This window comes from Prionailurus bengalensis, chromosome D2 (genome assembly GCF_016509475.1).
Source record: "Prionailurus bengalensis isolate Pbe53 chromosome D2, Fcat_Pben_1.1_paternal_pri, whole genome shotgun sequence".
In the NCBI taxonomy this organism is placed as follows: domain Eukaryota; kingdom Metazoa; phylum Chordata; class Mammalia; order Carnivora; family Felidae; genus Prionailurus; species Prionailurus bengalensis.
Genome location: NC_057351.1, coordinates 76,409,685 through 76,432,124, shown reverse-complemented (window position 1 = coordinate 76,432,124; position 22,440 = coordinate 76,409,685). Strand labels below are relative to the sequence as shown.

Below are 22,440 nucleotides of genomic sequence, written 5' to 3'. Positions count from 1 at the left end.
TGACCCTGGGCGGATGGCTTGCCTTCTCTGATCCCTAGTTTGTTCATCTATAAAATAGAAATTGTACGACTGACCCCATTATCCATTATACAGTCTTTAAAATCATGGCACTGGGTTCTTCAAAGGAAGGTAATATTCTAGGAAGCAATTTCTGGGCAAGGAGAGTTTGGGGTATAGAACTCATCTATCAAAGCTCTTTTTTTTAAATTATTTTTTAATGTTCATTTACCTTTGAGAGAGAGAGAGAGAGAAAGAGGCATGAGTGGGGGAGGGGCAGAGAGAGAGGGAGACACAGAATCCAAAGCAGGCTCCAGGCCCTGAGCTGTCAGCACAGAGCCCGATGCGGGTCTCGAACTCACGGACTGTGAGATCATGACCTGAGCTGAAGTCGGATGCCCAACCGACTGAGCCACCCAGGCGCCCCTGTGTGTTTAATTTTTAAAGCAGTGACAGTAACTGTCCCCTGTCCCTGTCGCCCAGCCACACGTCTCCTTCCCTTGCCGAAGGAACTCCTGTCATCCTTTTGTTGTGTATCTTCCCAGAGATCTTCCCTCCATGTGCAAGTGTATACAGATAATGTGTATATGTAGTTTAGGTTAAAAAAAAAATTACGTATTTTTGCATAGGTTATCCTATGTGTGGTTCAAGATTTAAAACAAATAGAGTGGCTTTCCTTGAAGAGTCTCCTCTCACTTCTGTTCCCAGCTACCTGCTTTCCCTCCTCAAAGATCGCTGATGTTAAGTGTCTTTGGTATTCTTTTTTTTTTTAATGTTTATTATTTTTGAGAGAGAGAGAGTGCAAGTGGGGGAGGGGCAGAGAGAGGGAGACACAGAATCTGAAAAAGGCTCCAGGCTCTGAGCTCTGAACTCACAAACCTCAAGATCATGACCTGAGCCGAAGTCAGACGCTTCACCGACTGAGCCACCCAGGCGCATCATCAAAGCTTTTTATTAAAGTTTGTTTTGAGAGAGAGAGAGAGAGAGAAAGCAAATGCACACAAGTGAGGGAGGGGCAGACAGCGCGAGAGGGAGAATCCCAAGCAGGCTCTGCCTGGTCAGTGCAGACCCCAACTCGGGGCTCAATCCCACAAACCATGAGATCTTGACCTGAGATGAAGAGTCAGATGCTCAAGCAACTGAGCCACCAGGGACGTCTCATCTATCAAAGATTTTAAGTGAAAATGGTCAACATGTGAGAAAGGCTTCTGATGCAATTTTTCGGGAAAATCCACTCCCGTGGAACATCCTGTCCTCCACAACGCAATGCCAGATGACATGAACAAAAAAGCAGCTGACATTACTGAGTACCTACTATGTACCAAGCCCTGGGCTCAGTAAGCACTCTCTGTATACGCTTTCCTCACAAAACCCCATCTTACACAGGAGGACACGGAGTCTTCAAAGGGGTCTGTGACCTGTTCAAGGAGGTGCTCAAGCTAGATCTGAAGCCAAGCACAGCCCAGAGCTGACTCTTACCTGCCACGTGCGTGGAACTCAATACAGTGTTGAGACGGCACCTGTTCATCAAGTCGGCCTCATAAGGCACCCTTTGCTTTGGTTTGTTTCCCCTCTGAGCTGTCGGCAGTGAGCCAGAAGTTCAAGTGTCCTTCTTGGGTCCAGGGGGCAGATGCAGGGTCACAAGGCAGGCCAGGGTGACCAACCAAAGATCAGAATGTTCTGTAAAGTCTGCCTCAGGCAGTGGCAGGCCCAAGTGAGGCATACGAAAATGTCACACCTGCAGACAATCTCCAGTGTGAGAGTGTGTGTGTGTGTGTGTGTGTGTGTGTGTGTGTGTGGTGGGGTGCCCAAATGCACTGTAAGGGGGTCTGACTCTTATTTTAAAATAAGCCTGGGCTGGCCATCTCACAAAACTCCCCTTTCACTGAGGCCAGCGCTGCCCTCTCTGCGGACACATCACCCTCTATAGCTCCAGGTTACCCTTTGCACCTGGTACCTGACACACAGGTACAAGCACCATTTGTCTCCATGCGCACTAGATTCTGGTTCACATTCCACAAGCCTTAAGAAGCTCCTGAGTCTCTGAGCCTTTTCATGGCTTTTTTCCGATTCCACGCTTTTTTTTTTTTTTCCCAATAATTCCACCAGCTTTGTCAGCTCCGCTGCTTCCTCTTCCTTGGGTAGTAGGAGGTCCTCCTGGCCCCTTCTGATTCCTCTCCCTTCTCGGGGGGCCCCACAAGCACCCCCTACCACCCGGTGCTGCCTTGGCCACAGTCAGGCCCCCCTCTCCCCCTGCAGCAACATCTGGCTTATTGCGAGCACCTCTCTGAGATAGTAATTCTTATAAAAGTCAACAGTGAAATTTACTGTAATATTAACTCTAACTTCTTAGAGTGAGGATCTGGGCTCCCCTAAGAGGATAAACTATATCACTGCCTTCTGGTGGCAGCAATTAGTGGAGGGATCATAAGTCGGGGCTTTAATAGTAGATTATCATCACAGTGTTCCGGGAGAAACTCTCCTTATTCGCATTAGCATGACCCTATAGTCTTCAGGGAGTTCTGTAGTTCCAGAGTGCTTGCTCGGACACCCCAGGATTTCTGCAGTGACTACAACTGTCATGGCCCCACATCTTACCTTCTTGATTACCAAGCAGTCCTACAAGGTCCTACAAGGTCGCGGTTGTCCTCACTTTGCAGATGCAGACAACGAGGCTCATGGGGAGGAACCCATTTGCTCAAGGGCTGCCTGGCCCCGTTCTGCGTGTTTCCCACTCTCCCTGCAGCACCCTGAGGAGTGAGCGTCCGTTGATGACTAAGCACAAGTATGTGGACAAAAGCAGGTGTCCAGCATCACAGTGTGCAAGGCACCCAAGACCACCCGAGACGGCGGTCTGTTATCAGCCTGGGGAACGTTCTAGGGCAGATCGAGAGAAGATGCTGCACCAGAGTAGCAGGGCCATCGCCGGGGCTCACCCACCACACGGCATTCATCGTCTGAAGGTGTCACTCGCATTGTCCCGGGGAGCACTGGTATTCCTGATTATCGGCAGAAATCCATTGGCAGTCATGGTAGCATGGCAGGAAGAACTGGAAATAAAAAATGTCTCCGAGAATGAAAATGGGTCCGTTCCTTTAGTTCAGGACTTCTCAGAGCCTTTAGTATGTTATTGTGTATTTTGGATCTCTAAGAGGGGAGTTTAGAATATGCTAACCACCTGCATTGTACTGGACTATAGTATACTGTATTATACTGTATTACATTACACTTTACCATATTGTATCATACCGTACTATATTATACTATGTACTACATTGCATTACACTATACTGCACACTGTATATTACACTGTACTATACCTAACTATATCATATTGTATCGTACTTTACTACATTGTATCATACTGTACTGCATTACACTGTATTATACTATACTATACATATCCAGTATGTATAGTATAATACATAGTACATGGTACTACACTATACACCGTATATTACATTGTGCTGTGCTATACGGTCTTGTCCTGTATTGCACGGCACTGTATTATACTGTACTCTATTGCATTATCGTATCATATTGTATTTTTGCAAAGCCAGACAAGTTCTGGGAAAGTCTCCTTGGGAAACACTAGTATAAGCTCATCTCTCCTCTTTTTCTCCCCTCACAAAAGAATTTCCCCTGAAATCCCAGTACTAAATCTCTACTCCCCAGATAGCAGCACTGGTGCAAACCACACTGACTTTTACCCCTAATTAAGATGGATTCCTTTGCACTAGGATGGTTATAGTCATAGGCAGGAAGGTCATTTTCAAGTATGTTAATAGTTCTGCTTGACAAAAGCAGGGTCACCATGTCCCCAAGCAAGAGGCATGCTGGGAAGAGCTAGCCCCTGCCCATCAAAGTTCTGAAGGCAAAAATACACACATTCAAGGGAAAGGAGACTCCCCAGAGAAGCACCATTATCTTTAAAAATTCATGGTAAATTTTACACTGAAATTAGCAGTTCACTTTTTAAAACTGAGGAAGCTGGGGGCTTTTGTTTTGTTTTAAACTGGGGACTGAGAGCAAGATCAAAGCACCCGATCAGTCCTTCCTTGTCTTAGCTGCTGTGCTGGGTACTTTGTTCGATGTGTTCACCGGAGTTTGGAACCACTGGCCACTAGAGACTTGGGGGAACATTCCAGTTGAGATTACTACCTGCCAGGAAGTCTCTGAAATTTCCGGCTGGGGTTTGCATGATGGACGGGCTCACCTTTGAAGAATGCAGTTTTGAAAGTAGGGAGTGGAATTTGAAGCCTGGTGTCATCCATACAATGTCTGTAAAGTCCTTGTAAATTGTCCCTCCAATTCTGGAGAGTAGTGAGGTGATGAAAAGTTCTTCAGAAGCAGTTTTGGTCATAAGTACCAGAAAGCAACCCTAGTGGAAAAAAAAAAAAGTGTGTTTCCCAGCACCCCAGAGGCTGAAAATGCTGCTTACTCTCCCTCCCAAGCCCCCCTTACTTCCAGGGATTGCCATGTGACATAGTTCTAGCCAAGGTGGGCAAAGAGAATTCTCCAGGGGTACTGGGAAACACTTACATCCTTCCAAAGAGAGACTCCCGGAGCGCATTTACTTCGTCACACGATTGGATTCCTTTACTCCTGCATTCCAGCATGATTCAATGAAGATGTGATTCCTGGGGATACAGCAGCCACCTTGTGATCATGAGGGGGTATCGCCGACATCCTGAAGATGGTGGAGCAGGAGGATGGAAAGGGCTGGAGGCTTTTGAGACCACCTACTTCCCAATTTCTTATTATCTATAATATTAATTGGTCAACTTGCTTTCAACTGGGTATTTTATTATTTGCATCTTAAAGGATCTCAGCAGACATAGCTATGTGATGTAAAATCAAGCATTTTTAGATGAGAAGGCAGATTCCGAACTTCTCTTGAAAAATCAGAAGATCCGGCACTGGGCTCGCCTTCCTACCTGGCAGCAATCTGGAACTAAAGAGACCCTGCCACCTTCTACCCGGGGTGGGTGCTCTTCAGCTGGGCTCGGCTTCCTCCCCTGCCTCCCTCCTGCCCTGCTCACTCCATTCCCTCCCCTGTTGCCTCCAGGTGTCTGACCTTGTGCCTGCTGATCTCTAATTGGACTTTGAGCAGGTTCACTAGGGAAGGAAGGAAGGTCTCACAGACCACGGCCGCCAGGAGGGGTTCTGACTGCTTGCACTGTGTGCGACCTGCCTTGCCAGAGCGCCTGCATTGGTAACCCCTCACATCCAGAAGGGGTCAGGGGCACGCAGAAGTGCCTTCATTCGCGGGCACTTCGTTAGTGCCTCATGGTGTTATTTCTCCTTCATGTTAATAGAGCATGAAATTAAAACGTGTGGATCCACAAAAACACCTGCCTTTTGTGAACGTACGCGGTTCGTTATGGCTTCTAAGAATCCCGCCACAGCCTCACATCATTACGTCCTTTGTAACTTTATAATTTCATGAAAGCTTTTACCTGGCCTGGGGTAGGACTTTCCCTTCAATTACCAGCATTAACAGTGCTCTGTTCTTTGTCACTTTTCAGAATCCTTCCATTTATCTGTAAATGTAAGTTATTTACATTAAATTTCCATTTCATGGCCCAGCATTTGAAGTCATCAGTAATAAAGTGTAACTCTCTTTGTCCCGCCTGCTAAGCAGAGCTCTGGTAACTACAGAAGCCAAGAAGTATATGAGGGGCACCTGGGTGGCGCAGTCGGTTAAGCGTCCGACTTCAGCCAGGTCACGATCTCGCGGTCCGCGAGCTCGAGCCCCGCGTCGGGCTCTGGGCTGATGGCTCAGAGCCTGGAGCCTGTTTCCGATTCTGTGTCTCCCTCTCTCTCTGCCCCTCCCCCCGTTCATGCTCTGTCTCTCTGTCTCAAAAATAAATAAAACGTTAAAAAAAAAAAAAGTACATGAACCGTAACTTTTTTTTTAATAGCATCAAAGGATCCTTCTCTTGCATTGTTATTCGTGACTATATTTTTGAAAATTGTAAACACTTAGTTGAATCAGATTATTTGATTTCCTAATTTTACGTGAATTTTAGCCCCGGGTTTTAAATCATGCCATATAGATTGCTATGGTTTAGCTGCTAAAGTATATCGCATGTGTTTTCTGAGTTGCTTGTGAGTGTAGCTGCTGTGGTTTTTAGAAATCAAGAGTCTGGCTGTGGATGAAAGGCGACTCAAGCCTTCCCTCCCCCCACCCCACCTCACGACGGGAGGGTCACCCCACGGCTCTGTGCTGACCCCAATTTAGAAGGACCGCAGCTGGAGAGGGCTGCACCGGGGCTCATTTGTAAAAGGTCTTCACAAGGCGGTATGCGCACCCGGGGGCTGAGCTCACGGTATAGACAGCTAATCGAAAGCATCCTGATGGTTCTAACTGGCACGCTCAGCCCAGAGCTGCTCGGGGGATAATTTGAACAGCCACTCGAGTCTCGGCAGAGGCAGTCTGTCACTGCAACTGCGCAAAGTGTCAGTCTGTAGTCATCAAAGATGCACCCCTTCGCAGCAGGCCCAGGAACCGGGAGAACCTCGGGGTGCATCTGAGCAGAACCGAATGGAGGGAAGGCTCACTGCTTTGAAAAGAACAAACTGGCCAAGGAGCAGCACGGTCTGCCCTCGGATGGCCAAGGTCCTCGGCTGGCTGAGCTACGACAGGGCATTCTTGACTCTGTTCCGGTGCTTTCTCCCGGAGCCCTGTCATGTGGAAATGCCACCTGCCAGACGGGAGGGGGGAGCACGCCGCTGTTTAAAGAAGACCTTCTGGCAGAGTCCTGCCACACTCGGGTCCTCAAGGGGAAAGGTCCTACCCTGAAGCTGCTTCTTACTGCCAGAGGTCACCCGGCCATCCCCTGGAAAGGATCTGGCGCTCGCCAGCCCTCAGACAACTGCAGCGACCCCCTCTCCATACTGGCGCTCAGGCATCTCTGTTTTCACTGTACGGGGTGAAGTCACTTGTGTGAAGCCGTTCACCTCATTTCCTTCTAAATTCAATGATTTGAGAACCCTGGAGGGGTGCCCGGGTGGCTCAGTCCTTTAAGCATCCAACTCCGGCTCAGGTCATGATCTCACGATTCGTGAGTTCGAGCCCCGCACCAGGCTCTGCACTGATGGTGTGGAGCCTGCTTGGGATTCTCTCTCTCTCCCTCTCTCTGCTCCTTGCTTGCTTGCTCTCTCTCTCTCTCAAAAATACATAAATAAACTTAAAAAAAAAATAAAAGAAGAAGAAGAACCCTGGAAAGACTAAGACAGGAGCCCTAAGCTTCAGCTCCATTTCAGAGACGTCTGCTATGATAGGCTGACCTTTCAGAAAGTTTCCAAGTTCAGCACCTGGAATGACCCACAGCCAGAGCTGGCTTTGGACCAGCTGCCCACGCTGGCCTCAGTTGTGAAACACACCACGTCTTTGAATGACTTTTGCTGCCCTGGACAGCTGACACCACGTCTTCCAGCTTGGAGGCTTTATTACGTTTCACGACCATGAAAACATAGGGCGGTGGCTATTACAGCAAACACTGAGGACAAAGGAATGGACCGAGTTGCACCCACCCTCCCCTGGCAGCCTCCTTCCCCACGTCTCTCAGAGACTGTCCCTGCGTCCTTCCTTTGCAAACTCAAGAAAGTTGAAAGGAGACATCGAAAGTAGCAGGAATGCCATCGGCCAGATGGAAGCAGAGGGATAACTTTGAGGAACAGTTGATGAAAAACACACTACAGAAAACCTCTCCTACTGCGTTGTGACGCCAGGGTGGAAGAGTGTGCCCTGGGCTCAGCGTCCATCCTCCCGAGACCGCAGTCATACGGGGCCTTCGGTGATGCCCTCCAGAGGCATGCTGGGCGCGCTGTCCCCTGTGGGCCGCTCATCTTTCTTCAGCGACGTCGGGACTCGGAGGCTGACATACGGTTTGTGACAAGCTGTGTTGGCCAGAGGGGGGTAGTGCTGTCTGTAGCAAATGTACGCAAAAATGAGGCCAATGACTCCACCCACAAACGAATCTAGGCAGAAAGAGCAAAACGGGAGACACGTGTTACGATTCATTCGTATGTGGCCAGTTACGTTTTCCAGAAAGCGCTTTTCCCACCTGCCGCGGTGACTGGTTTGCTTGCCGGACCCCCTGAAAGACCACAAGAAAGAGAAATCATGCTAGAGGTACAGACCTTGGTGGCCTCTCCAGATCTTTTCACGTCTAGAACTTAAAGATCCCTTTACAATGTTCACTTGATTCCTTCCGATGTCTTTAATATGCGTTTGAGCACCGCACGAACTCAGATTTGCGTTCTCGAATTTCAAAACCAATTCTAGATTCTGGAAGGAGTCCAGCCACCTCTATAGGATCTAGATGCCTGTGATTTCTGGTTCTTCTGCAAGTTTCCACTAGAAACCTGCAGTATCGCTGGCGTGTTACAGAAATTCATCGAGCAAGCAGTCTCTGCCTTGTGGTAAGTGATTTTCCAGGGAAGAAATGAACCTTCTGAGTCACAAAGTGAAGAAAACATTTTGTGACACACCAGGATCGCCGACTCAACAGATCTCTGATGTGAGAATCCCCATCCCCCTAACATCTCGTCAAGTTGAGGGGCTGAGGGGGACAGGGGAGGCAAAAAAAAAAAACACCACAAAAAACCATCTACAGGCAGAACAGGTACCTACACCATGGGGGCAGCCCCCTTGCTAAGAAGGCATTCAGCTGGGGGTGCCTGGGTGGCTCAGTCAGTGAAGCGTCCCACTTCGGCTCAGGTCATGATCTCCTGGTTCATGAGTTCGAGCCCCACGTCGGGCTCTGTGCTGAGCAGCTCAGAACCTGGAGCCTGCCTGGGATTCCGTGCCTCCCTCTCTCTCTGCCCCTCTCCTGCTCGCACTGTCTCTCTCTCTCCTTCAAAAATAAACATTAGAATTTTTTTAAAAATTAAAAAAAAAAAGAAGGCATTCAGCCGATGCCCTACAGCGACCCCATGAATGCAGCCCACCCCAACAACCCTCACTTGGTGTGTGTATGCATGTGCGTTGGCACTTTAAACTGCGTCTATAGATTATTCTTGCCAAAAAGACCCCAGACCCTTCGGGAGGCTGCTGCCTGGGGGTTTCCACTTCCACGTTTACCATCTTGTTGGACTGCACACACCTCCTACAGGCAGACAGCATCGTGAATCCCTGAGTGGGGTCACAAGGCATAATTAACGGAATTAAATCAAGTTCCTCAAAAGGAGAAGCTCTTCACATTGCCTGTGACCGGCAGCCTCTAAAAATGTGCCAGGACTCAAGGGCTCAAGGTCGGAGAGTTGGCACTATTGTTTTGTGTTTCCTCTAACCCCAGGGAAGAGTCCCGCGGGGGCATTATTTTTCTCAGGGTCTGAAATGACCCAGGACATCTGCATTTGAGCCTCTGACTACTGAACGGACCAAATAACAAAACCCACAGATAATGTCATTTGGCTTTCCATTTTCCGGGGCGCCGCATCCCCCTGGGTACACCACTGTCCACAGGACATCGAATCGTTCTGAGTATGGGTTCCCTAGGCTGACGGCAAGGCGAGTGGCAAGTCCCGGCCATGCTGTCTTCCCATTTCGTTGAAAGAGTGGACAGGGGTATCACAGGTCCACCAGAGTCATTAGAAAAAATAAGGGCAACACGAGGTCTAGGCAAGCCTCCTTCTCAGCCAAGCCATCTGGGGCTTTATTGCAAAGGTGGTGAACAAGGGCCAAAAAAGGACTTACTTTATGAGGGAGACGGCCATCAAGTGCCTCGAGTGGGCTATTGGTATTTTGATGAAATCAACACTCACGTCCTGTAGGGCATGTGCTGACAGAAAAGCGGGCAGCGGACAAACAGGCCTTTATTAAGGGAAAAACCACTTGGGATGGATCTTACCATAGCTATGGTAGCATGGGACCAGAGGGTTCAAAAGGGGAATACATGGATCTCCGTGTCCCTGAAGTACGAAATACTGGAGTCTCTTTACTCAGCATCAATGTCATGTGTATGTGCTGCACAGGTATCAGGGGTCAGGCGTGACGTCTGGTCCCAGGGCACGAGGTTGAATACAATGTACACATCCACAGTCCTAAGGGGCCGGATGGACACTAAACAGTGACAGCCTTATCAGTGAGCTGCCTCTGTGCCATATGACATGAAGGAGAAGTGAGGGTCTGTGAGATCGCCCAGTGGAGTAGCCTGGGCTGGTCTGGACCGGGGGAGTCTCACCAAGGACATGGCCCACGGGCCGGCCGTGCAGGATAAGCAGGCGTGACCCGGGGGGGAAGTGGGCAGTGGAGACAGGGAGGGCACCTGCAGTCTTCCAGGCAGAGGAAAGAAGGAAGGGGCTTGGCAAATTTGGGTGCCTGAGAGAAGGATTATCTTTTACCTGGTGGTGTCTTCGTAATCCTGCAGGACATACGACCATGAGGTATTCCAACTTCAAACTTCAAAAAAAAAAAAGGCAGGAAGGTGTCTGGGGGGTGGCTCAGTTGGTTAAGTGACTGACTCTTGATCTTGGCTCAGGTCACGATCTCACGGTTTGTGAGTTCGAGCCCTGTGTCCAGCTCCATGTTCACAGCATGGAGCCTGCTTGGGATTCTCTCTCTCCCTCTCTCTGCCCCTCTCAGCTCACACTTGCTCTCTCAAAATAAATAAATAGACTTAAAAAGAATAAGGGGCGCCTGGGTGGCTCAGTCGGTTAAGCGTCCGACTTCGGCTCAGGTCATGATTTCACGGTTCAGGGGTTCAAGCCCCACGTCGGGCTCTGTGCTGACAGCTCGAAGCCTGGAGCCTGCTTCGGATTCTGTCTCCCTCTCTCTCTGCTCCTCCGCCACTGGTGCTCTGTCTCTCTCACAAAAACAAATATTAAAAAAAACTAAGTTGACCGTGAGGGATTCATGTACCCTCAGGTAATATGGACACTCAGCATGGAGCAGGGACCCCACGGGCTTTCTGGGTTGCCACATGTGCATACTTCTTAACCCATACCCACCACCCAGTATTGACTTCCCCTTGAAAACCTCCCTCATCTTCGTTTCCAAGGGCCCAGCAGTTCTTAGTAAATGTTTGGTGAATGGACATGTGCTGAACAGCACTGACAAGACGCACTAGAGAATCGACACGACCAGCCACAAAAAGCCACATATACTGTGATTCTACGAATGCGCGATGCCCAGAATAAGGAAGTCCATCGAAAAAAAAAAAGGAAGATTAGTGGTTGCCAGGAGCTGGGGTAGGGGTTTCTTTTTGGGGTGAAGAAAATTTCCTGGAATTGGATAGTGGTGATGGCTGCACAACTCTGAACATACTAAAAATCACTTTAAAGGGAATGAACTACAAGTTATGAATTATACGTCAACAAAACTCTTTACAAAGTCGGGGGAGGGAAGCAACACCAGATGGGCTCCAACGGTGGCAGAAATCAGGCAACCTGGATTTGATTCCCACTCATAAAATGGGCCCCCACCCCCTTCTCATGAGGTCAAAGGACAGGACAGGCTCTCTCTGGGTCTGGCAAATGGAAGGGCCAGGACATCCTGGCCGTGCTCACTTGGTCTGGCACAAATAAGCAGAAAGGCTTCTGAAGATGCACTGTCAAGCCCCCTGGGGGAGCAAACACATCTCTCTGTTGCCATGGCAACATCCAAGCTCACTAAGCTGGCCTCACTCGGGCCCTTGTATGCCTTGGGCTGTATGACCCAGGATACCAGGGTAAAAATTAGCTCTGACAAACTCAACAAGCCCACAGGACGATTTCTGCCATCCTGCCACAATGGACTTGTGGAATGAAGTTTCCCGTTTTTGTGACTTTGAGTCTCTAAGAAAGACCTTTCAGAGCACAGAGGATGCGTGCTCCATCCGGTGTGCTGGCAGCCGTGGTGTGGTCTCCCTCAGTACCACACCTCCCGTGGGGGACATGCCCAGCACACAGGCACAAGAGGCCGGATGAATGAATGAGTGAATGTTTAAGGTGTAATTGTTTGGTTCATTTTTAAAGGAAAAGAACTTGCAGAGGAAAGGTCAATTTTAATAAAACCAGTGTGAAGAAAAACATGATACTGGTAAGAAAGGAACATGATTTAGTTAAAATCATTCATTCATTCATTCATTCATTCATTCATTCAACACATTTACTGGACACTGTTATGAGCTGAATTGGTGGCTCCCCACCCTGAAGAAAAAAAAAAAAAGATATGTTGAAGTCCTCATTGCAGTTTTCAGAATGTGACTTTATTTGGATACAGAGTCTGTGTAGGGGTCATCAAGTTAAAAGGAGATCATGAGGGTGGGCTCTAACCTAACATGACTGGTGTTCTGGTAAAAGGGTAAATTTGGACACAAAGACAGACACACAGAAGGGAAGAGAGCGTGAAGAAACACAAGGAAAACACTGGGGGCACAGATTGGAATTATGCTGCCGTAAGCCAAGGTGCATCTGGGGCTACCAGAAGCTGGAAGAGGGGAAGGATCTTACCCTACCGGTCTCAACGGGAGTGTGGCCCTTCTCACACCTTGATTTTGGACTTCTAGCCTCCAGAGAGAACTGTGAGACACTTTCTACTGTTCTAAGCCACTCAGTTTATGGCACTTTGTTACAAGAGTCCTAGGAAACTAACACAAGTACCCACCATGTGCCATGCCAACGAAAGAGACAAAAATCTCTGCCCACATGGAGATTAGACTCTAGAGCAGAGTTCACAAACTAGGGCAACTGTTTAGTCATATATTGTCCATAGCTGCTTCCACACTGCTACAGCCAAATCCAGGAGCTGGGACAGAGAGTGTATGGCCTACTTAAAGCCTAAGATATTTACTATCTGACCCTTTACAGAACAAGTCTGCAGACTTCTGTTCTAGTGGATAAGGACAGACAATAATCAATACATAATAAACTACTTAGTTCATCAGGCAGTGATAAATGAGCAAGATGAGAGCGCTAGGAAGCTCGGAGGAAGGGCTGCCAAATCACCAGAGTGACCATCACAAGACATCCTCAGCCAGAATGTAATGCTTGAGTCAAGGTCAGGAGGGGGAAGGGAACAAGCCACATCTACAGAGGAAGTTGGATTCTAGAAATATTTTGAACACAGAGCCCACAAGAGAAACCAGAGACAATGAGAGAAAGCAGAGGGGGGAAGAATTCCTTGGAGTGAAGTAAAGCAAGTTTATCAGTGAGCCTTTTTGAGCAGCCACCATCCATCTTCCCTGGGACCTGAGCAACAGGGGAAGGCCAGGGCTAACCTGGAGGCCCTGACTCACGCTCCCTTTGGTCTGGCCCAAACACTGTCCAGTGGGTTCTGATGGGAGGGAGCAGGGTGACTTGGGGCTGCAGACTGCCCAGCCCTCCTATGGGGCAGCTAGGGTAGGAAGACAGAGATGGGCAGACTCATAAGCCATTGAGGATTAGAGGCTCCCAGACCCCGACCAACGTGCGGCAGCTGATAAGGAGTGTGAATGCAGACCCCACTACAGAGGGCAGCCGACAGTGGAGGGAAACGGAGCTGAGATCAGTTCACTCCAGACCAAGGATATCCATGGGAGAGTATCAGTGCTTCTGTCCTATGGAAGGCTGGTGGGGTTCTAGTAGGAACAGTGATATAGTTCCAAGGGGTCCTTTTCAAGTCACTTTGCTCAGAGACTGCTTCTGACAGCCCAAGGAAACAAATGGTTAAGAGCGTGTATCCCTCAACTATGTGTTGTGGGGGATGGGGGGCAGAGGTAGCAGCCTCTGCCTCACTTTTTAGTGTGACACCTGAATAGTCCAGCAAAGTGCCCCCCACCTCCCAACCACCTCATCTTCACATCTAATAATCTCAAGTCTGGTAACTACACAAAAATTCATTTCAAATCACAGACGCTTCACAGCCCAGTAAGGGAAATGTCGTGAAGGCAGTGGCAGCCATCTTGAAAACTTCAGCCCGCTCAAATATGGCATCTGTGACTGATAAGGATGCTTTCTAATTTGGGCTGGTTGGGAATGAAGGACCCTTTCTCCCCTGGAAACTCATTTTCCTGTATTTCATTCAGAGGGAGATGCTCTTTCTTAGAATGAAACACCACACAAGTAAGCAGGGCTGCTGAGAATGACATTACAACTAAAGAAACCAGTGTTGGTTGGAAGGTTACCCCCAAAGGTGGAGTCACATAAGGAAAGCCTAGATCCAGATACAGGAATTTGAGGGTAGTGTATTATGCCCATTCACATAACAAACTATAATTCCTGCCACTCCCAGCTGTAACACTTCACTGACTAGAAAACATGAACACACAACACTATGAGTTGAGGCAGAAGGAAGTTCAGTAAGATGCTCTTCTCCTTCTTTATATTTTTTTCCACATATATGTTTCTTAGCATGGGAATTCCATAAATTTTAACTCTTGAAAACACATGACTAATCACAAAGGTAAACCTCTTTACGAGGTGCTGGGTTTTATAGTTAGCATCACCCACAAAACTCTGTAGCTTCCAGTTGACCTGGAAGCCAGCATGTCACAAAACATGGAGAACTTCAGCCACACACAGACTTGCTACCCATCTAGCTGGTTTTATTTCTGAAAAAGTCCTGCTAAATGTTTCACGTGCCCCTTCCTGCCATGGCCTGTGTCCTCCATTTTCTTCACTTAATAAAACAACAGGCTGGTATATTTAGAGTGCAGCTGGGAAGACGGAAAAGACCAGAAGGGTGTTGACAACAGAAAACAACAATGATGATGAAAAGAGTAAGGCATTTGGGATTATGAGCTATATTGGATAAGAATATGTAATTGAGTAACTGGACGTACTTCTCCATTAGGCACGGTTGTATAAATCAAAATGAAATGGACTCGTAAAAATCTCATAATACTAATGTTGTTAACTAAAGTCTATAACGAGAGAAATTCATGTTTTGCTGATGCCTATGGGGCTCCATGTGAATTCTCATCTTAATGGACGGCCCCTGCCCATGGTCACTGGGCAGGCTCAGTCTGTGAAGAAAAACAACAACCTATTTATCTCCATCAGGAATCCTGTCTCAAACAGCCACCCCCACACTGTCTATCCCTTCTCCAAGCTGGAAACCTTGGAGGCCTCCTTGATTACTCCTTTAATAAGTGAGTGTTTACTGAATAAAATTTCCCACTCATTGAACACTGCTACTTTATTTTTTAGAGAGACAGAGCAGGGAGAGGGAGTGTGTGTGAGAGAGGAGGAGAAAGACAGAGGGAGGGAGGGAGGGAGAGAGAGAGAGAGAGAGAGAGAGAGACAGAGAATGGATCTTAAGCAGGCTCCACCCTCAGCATGGAGCCTGAGTTGGATGCTCAACTGACTGAGTCATGCAGGCACCTCGAACACTACTGCTTCTTAACATATAATAAGGGGGAAAAAGGGGGCGCTGAGGTACACTGTAGATCAGGGGTTCTCGACCTCAGCAACAGCCATCTGGGGCTGGATAGGTCTTTGTTGTGAGGAAGACGTGATCTTGTACATTGTAAGATGTTTAGTAGCATCCCTGGCCTCTCCCCACTAGGTGCCAGGAGCAATCACCATTACCACCATCCCCAGCTGTACAAACCAAAAAGAAACTTCCACACATTGCTAAGTGTTCCCTGGGAGGTACAGCAGTCACCCCTCTGTTGAGACCACTGGTGTAGAGAGTGACAGATGGCCTCATAAAGGGGAATTCAGGTAAAATGAACCGGACTTGTTTCAGAGCCCATTAAAGAATCCAAGGAAGGGCACAGTCCTCTCCTGGCTAATTCTAGGGGTAGAAGTTGAACAGATGATGGCACAGGTGAACTGGGACTTGACCCACAGCAATGATCTGTACCAATGGACATCGATGTACCATGTATATTCAGTTTTGCCTGAATGTCATGGAGGTCTATCGTGACAGGTTGCTTTGCCCCTCAGGTGTGGCCCTAAACATCGTGGAACGTAAATTCTATTGCTTCGCTTGCCCATCAGCCCACAGAGCACTAATATCCTCCTTCTACTGCTCCAAGTTCCTCTGTGTGCCAGGTGGATGAGATGGGTCTGAAGCCCTGATGCACCAGCTGCGTCATGAGTCCACCACTGTGACAAAGCCTAGGACTCTGAGTCTTCATCCTTCCATGACGCACCAGCCATACCAAGGTCATGAGGACCAAAACTATTTCAGAGAGGCCAACTTCACGTCTTCGGGTTTCAGGACAAGATTGCTACATGAAGGCTCTTCCTGCCTTCCAAGATGAAGCAACGGTCTATTCCATTGTGAAACCCTTACTCGTTTCTCAAATCCAAAGTGACTGAATAAACGTGCAAGCCAAGGGTTCATAGCTTACAAATAGACCACGTTCCCTTCCAAGCACAACCAGGCCTGACCCTGCTTAGCTTCCGAGATCAGACGAGATCGGGCACATTCCAAAGGATAGAAAAATGCTGACTCAAAGGGGCACATGCACCCCAATGTTTATAGCAGCACTATCAACAATAGCCAAATTATGGAATGAGCCCAAATGGCCATCAACTGATGAATGGATAAAGAAGATGCAGTGTGTTGGGGCGCCTGGGTGGCGCAGTCGGTTAAGCGTCCGACTTCAGCCAGGTCACGATCTCGCGGTCCGGGAGTTCGAGCCCCGCGTCAGGCTCTGGGCTGATGGCTCGGAGCCTGGAGCCTGTTTCCGATTCTGTGTCTCCCTCTCTCTCTGCCCCTCCCCCGTTCATGCTCTGTCTCTCTCTGTCCCAAAAATGAATGAACATTGAAAAAAAAAATTAAAAAAAAAAAAAAGATGCAGTGTGTGTGTGTGTGTGTGTGTATACATACACATACACACAATGGAATACTACTCAGTGATGAAAAAGAATGAAATCTTGCCATTTACAACAACGTGGATGGAACTAGCATGTATTATGCTAAGCGAAGTAAGTCAGTCAGAGAAAGATAAATATCATTTGTGGAATTTAAGAAACATGTCTGATGAACATAGGGGAAGAAAAGGAAAAATAAGAAAAACAGAGAGGGAGGCAAGCCATTAGAGACTCTTAAATACAGAGAACAAACAGCATTGCTGGAAGGGTGTTGGCTGGGGGGATGGGCTAAATGGGTGATGGCCATTAAGGAGGGCACTTGTTGGGATGAGCACTGGGTGTTACATGGTAAGTGATGAATCACTAAATTCTACTCCTGAAACCATTATTATGCTATATGTTAACTAACTTGGATTTAAATTTTAAAAGAAATAGACCATGTTCCAAAAATACATCTGCCTCTAAATCACTTGTTTGGGCAACACAACATATCCTTCTTTAGAAACAATGCACGAAGAGACAACAATACCAATTTGCATTTGAGTAATATGTTTTCACTTACAAAGTACATTCAGATCCATTATTTCATTCAGTCTGTGAAATAGCATGTGAAATATTTGGGGGTTATTGTTTCCAAGTTCAGAAGAAGAAACTTCAGTTTGCAAGGGATATAAATGAAAAGCAGTCCATAAGACACCATCCAGGCCTTGATGTTCTTGACCCACAAGGACCCTGGGGAAATGCCCTCATCATCTGGACAACAATGATTCTGTTGGAAAATATTCCCGGGCGCTGTGGGCATGCCCTTCTGCTGTTGACTCCGCGACTCTCTCTCTCTGTTTCCCTTCCATGATGTAGCTTTGTGCTATCCAGAACTTCATCCAAGTCATCGATAAAAGTAGACCACAAGGGAGGGCGCAGGACCCAGCACTATGGCTTCTAGTGGCTTCCCCATCAGGAGGGCCTCAAGACCCTGAACTGCACTTGATGCATCTACCTGTCCAGACCATGCATCAGCCTCTGTTTCCCCTACACTCTTCACTCCCAGCTCCAAGCTGCTGCTAGAAGCTCATGAAGCCCGGAGTGCGAGCTCTAGGAGGGTGGTGGGTGGAGCTGAGGTTGGGGAAGGAGCAAGAGAATCCAGAGAAGATGTCCATTTAGGAGCCCCCCTCACCTCTGGCCTCATCTGCTGCCTCAGGGCCACTGGAATGAATAGCTAGGATGAGGTGAGGAGGGCACAGAACCACAGGCAGCAGAGACAGAAAAGGAGGAGGAGGGGAACCGCCTGGTGGCAGCAGGAACCAGGCAAGAAGAGGAGGGACAAGCCCCAGGAGGATCGTGGAAAGCCATACGGATGGGGAATCTGGTTTGGGGCACATATAATTCAGTTTGCTTAAAGCTGGCACACTGGCGCTCCTCCCCAGAGCTCCTCAGACTTCATCAGAAACAACAGACTTGCACCCTAACGCAGACTCCTGGCCACCACTCCAGACCTACCCCCGGAGTCAGCCTCCCAACTCAGGGTGGCCTGCTCGGCCACCCATGGTGAGGATTGCCCGGCAGGAAACACGGCCCTAGATCCTGCGCTCCTGGCCACCCCACGTCCTCTGGACATCACCTCTGTGTCTGCTCCCTGTTTGCTGTGGCAGGTGCGGGCTGTGAGCTGCAGCTTATCTGTAGGAGGAGACGGCGTGGTTTAGTCTTATTCCAGTCCCTCACTTGTTTTGTGTTATTTTCACTCTTCTCGGGTATTTCAGGAGTCACATGTATAGGTAAACTTCACCACAGCCTTGGAGCGGCTGCTCAGAACGTGGCTGGCACGGATGCCCGGGCTGGACACATCTTTTGGAAGTGTCTCTGTGGTGAGAAATATGGCCTTGCGTGACAGATGTGAGATGTGACGGGAGCCCCAAATCACTTGGCACTAAGTCTGCAGGCTGAGGCAAGTGATCCGGCAGGGAAATCACACTTGGGTCTGAGGCCACGGGTCTGCCGTCCCGGCAGGACCTGAGCACGGAGGAGATGGTGGGGCTCCGAGTCTACACCCAGCAAGGGCAGTGTGAAGGTCAGAGCTCCCTTGAACAGGCGTGTTTTCTTTAAAACCGCAGCTCCTGTTATTTCAGCCTCCTCTGGTCTGATGGTGGGAGCTTGGCTCTCCCTGAATAGGTGCCTTGCTATACCCACCCCTGCAGGACGGTGTCAGACAACCAGGGGGACGGGCCCCGGGCAGGGACTCACCTTGCCAGTGATGCTTGTAGTCACACATGCGGGACAGGGCAATCATCATGGCGCAGTATAGGGGCAAGATGGCGGCACAGAGCCGCCAGCTCTTCCCCCGCCCGCTCTCAGTGAAGCAGTGCAGCTTGCCAGCCAAGTAGAACGTCGTGAAGCCAAGGCCAGAAAAGGCAACTGCCAAAGAGAAACAGCAGGTGTTACTCCAGCAGGCGGTAACGGTGGCAGGGACGCGGCACACACCGGGCATCCTATCTACCATCTTGCGCGCCCCAGGGCCAAGGCATGCTGGCACCAGGCACCATCTAGGCAATCTGTGCTCTTGCTAGAACCACGCTGGTATGAAACTTTTAACAATCAGAGTGGCTTTCCAGGCTTGTGTGTGATCAAAATCTTTTCCTTTTCTTTCTTTTTCTTTTTTCTTTCTTTCTTTCTTTCTTTCTTTCTTTCTTTCTTTCTTTCTTTCTTTCTTTCTCTTTCTTTCTTTCTTTCTTTCTTTCTTTCTTTCTTTCTTTCTTTCTTTCTTTCTTTCTTTCTCTTTCTTTCTTGATTTCTTTCTTTCTTTCTTTCTTTCTTTCTTTCTTTCTTTCTTTCTTTCTTTCTCTTCCTCTCACTCAACAATGATTTAATGGGCATCTACTGTGTGCTAGATGAGCACTACTCTAGGTGGGGGAACAACAAAGAGCATCAGATCCTTTCTCCGTGTCAAGGGGCTCACGGTCTGGTTGAAAGACATAGCCATGTTAAGAGAGAATTTTAATATAATGCGTTGAGTTCCATAAGGAAAACATGGTGCATGGAACACAAGACCGTGATGGCTGCTTAGACCGGAAGGGTGAGGAAAAGGAAGGGACTTGGGGCTTGGTGGCGTTCACGGAGATGGAGCTGCGTGGGATGCGTCTGATGGAGAAGACGGCGATGAGAAATGCCTTGTTTTCGTCTAGAAACTAGGGTTATTGATACTTAGAATTGCAAAGACCACTCCTGACTATGCCAAGCCCATGGTCAAAAGCGTGGAGGTTGGGTGTAGCATATATAATCCCCAAACTTTTCATCCAGTCAGGTTTAAAACACAGTTGGAACTCAGTGGGGCTTAGAGGGGGTCTTCTGTGGGTTTACAAGAATGGCCCTCACCCCCTGGCTGTTCATGGAGTCACCTGAAAAACTTAGGAAGCTTTACAAAATACTGGTGGCCAGGTCTTGCTGCCAGATATCCTGTTGGTGATGGTCTACTGGTCTGGAGCATGTGTATGAGTGTGAGTGTGCAAGAGTGCATGTGTAGGTGGGAGTGTATGCAAATATATGAGTGTGTACATATAGGTGCTGTGTGTGAGGATGTATGTATGTATGTGTGTATGTATTAGTGTGTGCTTATATGTGAATTGTGTGAATATGTGAGTGTGTATAAGTGTGTGAGTGTATACAAATGTATATGTGTATATGTATGAGGGTGTATGTGTGCACGTGTGCAACTGTGTGTGTGTGTGTGTGTGTGTGTGTGTTGGGTAAGTGTGTGCATGTCAGTAGGTGTATGTGTATATTATCAGTGTGTGTGTATGTATGTGTGTATATGTGAATGTGAGTGTGTATGTATGTATACGTATGAGTATGTGTGTGAGTAAACGTGAGTGTGGGAGTGTGTACGTGCATACTCCCCAAGTCATTCTAACGTCAGCCAGGATTGTGCTTAGGGCACTATCGTGGAAGCCGCAGCCCCTGCCTTCTCCAGACACCAGCCTAATCAAAACGTTCCTCTTGCTGGGACAATGTTCCTGGGGGGCAGAGCTCCTTGATAACTAGCCCACCCAGGGACTTGGTAAAACCGGGACTTGCGAACACTCCGGATGCCAGGATGCCGGTGACTTTGAGAGACTGCCTGAAGCCCGAGCAGAAGCCTCAGCATCCCTGAGTTTGTTACGGATGCTGAACGTCAGGCCTGCCCAGACCCGCTGAGCCAGACTCTGCGTTTTGTAAGGTCCGTAAGTGACCTACGTGTACCCTCAAGTCTGAGAAGGCCTGGCCTGAAACACAGTCATCCTCTTTATAACACATCTCTAAGAGTCATACAAGAATATGGAGAGGTCTAGAAGATATTCTGGTCGAGTTATTCATAATTATAGAAAAGGAGAAGGTGATGAACACAGAAGCACAGATAAGCAAACCGAGATACCTCCACTCAGTGGACTACGATGCACCCAGGAAATCACGGCCCTAATACAGCACCACAGATGACACTTATGGTACATTAAATGACAAAAGCAGGACCTCAAATTGTAGGTTCAAGATAATCACGTAAAAATAAATGAACGGCAAATTATCTCTGATAATAATGTGTCTTCTTAAAAGGGATCCCCCAGGTACGAACGCAAGCCTATGCCAAAGCAGAATGTTTTCAACCAAATTAAAGAAGGGAAGAGGGTTCCCGCCCCCCCTCCCCGCTTTTAAACATAATATTAAATCAGGTTTATCTCAGGAATAGAAATGAAGCACTTAAACATTTCTGAATAATGATTAGCACTTAAATAAACAACAAAGCAGTGCCAACACATACTGAATATTCTGTTTGAAATAAGAATACGTAAGGGGCTTCATTGTCCAGGCCTGTTCTACATTTTTGCTAGGGTGCAAGGTTTTTAAGTGATCCATGGGCATTCCAAGGTGGCCCCATTTGGCTACCATCCTCGCAAGCACAATGGGTTCTTAATTTCCTGTCCTCGCCCGCACGGCTGTTTCTTCTATTCATTTATACTCTCCCCTGAGGTCCCAGAGTAGGAGGGAGATGCCGGACAGTTGTCTCTGGTGGGTACTGGCCTCATCCTGAATTCTTACAGGCGAGTAATGGACTTCATTCAAACCAACAGTGTAGCCAGTCTATCTAGCTGATTACACTGAGCGCGGGAGCCTAAAAGAACTGCCCTGGGGCTGTGTGAAGTTATGGATGAAAGGCTCCAAGATTTCAATCAGAGAGGCAGCTCTACGTGCTGCCAACTGGCATCTCTTGGGAAAAGAAACGGAAAACAAAAAAGTCAACGAGCACGAGGGGAATGATGAGCAGGAGTTGGTATGTGTCGCCATAAAAAAAATTGGTTTGGAGACTTTACGACGGACATGTCCCAGCTCAGGCAGCCAACGCCTCAAGGCACAAGATGGGCCAGGGAAGGGGCGGCTGAAAACCCTCCAAGGTCAAGAACGGGGGTGGGTGGCTCTAGGCCAGACCCTCAGCCTACACTGGATCACCTCCCTGTCCCCCAGGAACTCAAATTTGGCCAGCTTCGGCAGTGGTGGGACCCAGTCTTCGGCAGGCAGGTAAAATGACCTCTGTCCCATGTCATGGGACTCATGCTACAGCCCTCGGGAGTGCTGGAGTGTCTGCTTCTCTGAAAAGGAGCAGCAATTCCAAGGCATATCTTTAAAGGCTGGGCTCCACAGTCTAGATCCTTGGCCACCCAGCAGCCTCTGCTCTTCTCCCACACACAC

The 22,440-nt window shown here is 48.3% G+C and overlaps 1 protein-coding gene and 1 long non-coding RNA gene across 4 annotated transcripts in view; both read right to left on the bottom strand.

Moving 5' to 3' along the window:
- Positions 1-1,119: 1,119 nt before the first annotated feature.
- LOC122493318 lies at positions 1,120-5,721 on the bottom strand. Its single transcript, XR_006299861.1, has 3 exons — positions 5,457-5,721; positions 4,540-4,687; positions 1,120-4,378 (listed from the first exon to the last, which is right to left on the bottom strand). It is a non-coding gene; the product is annotated as an uncharacterized LOC122493318 (long non-coding RNA).
- A 1,712-nt stretch (positions 5,722-7,433) lies between these two features.
- Positions 7,434-22,440, bottom strand: part of PLPP4 (phospholipid phosphatase 4) — a 128,405-nt gene continuing 113,398 nt past the window's right edge. For 2 of the 3 annotated variants that reach the window (XM_043597714.1, XM_043597712.1), the window contains exons 6-7: positions 18,970-19,140; positions 7,434-7,983 (exon numbers count right to left, since the gene is read on the bottom strand). In XM_043597714.1, coding sequence (XP_043453649.1) covers positions 7,784-7,983; positions 18,970-19,140 — 371 coding nt within the window. In that variant the 3' untranslated portion in view covers positions 7,434-7,783. The remainder of the gene's footprint in view (positions 7,984-18,969; positions 19,141-22,440) is intronic. The other variant, XM_043597713.1, reaches the window with a different exon arrangement.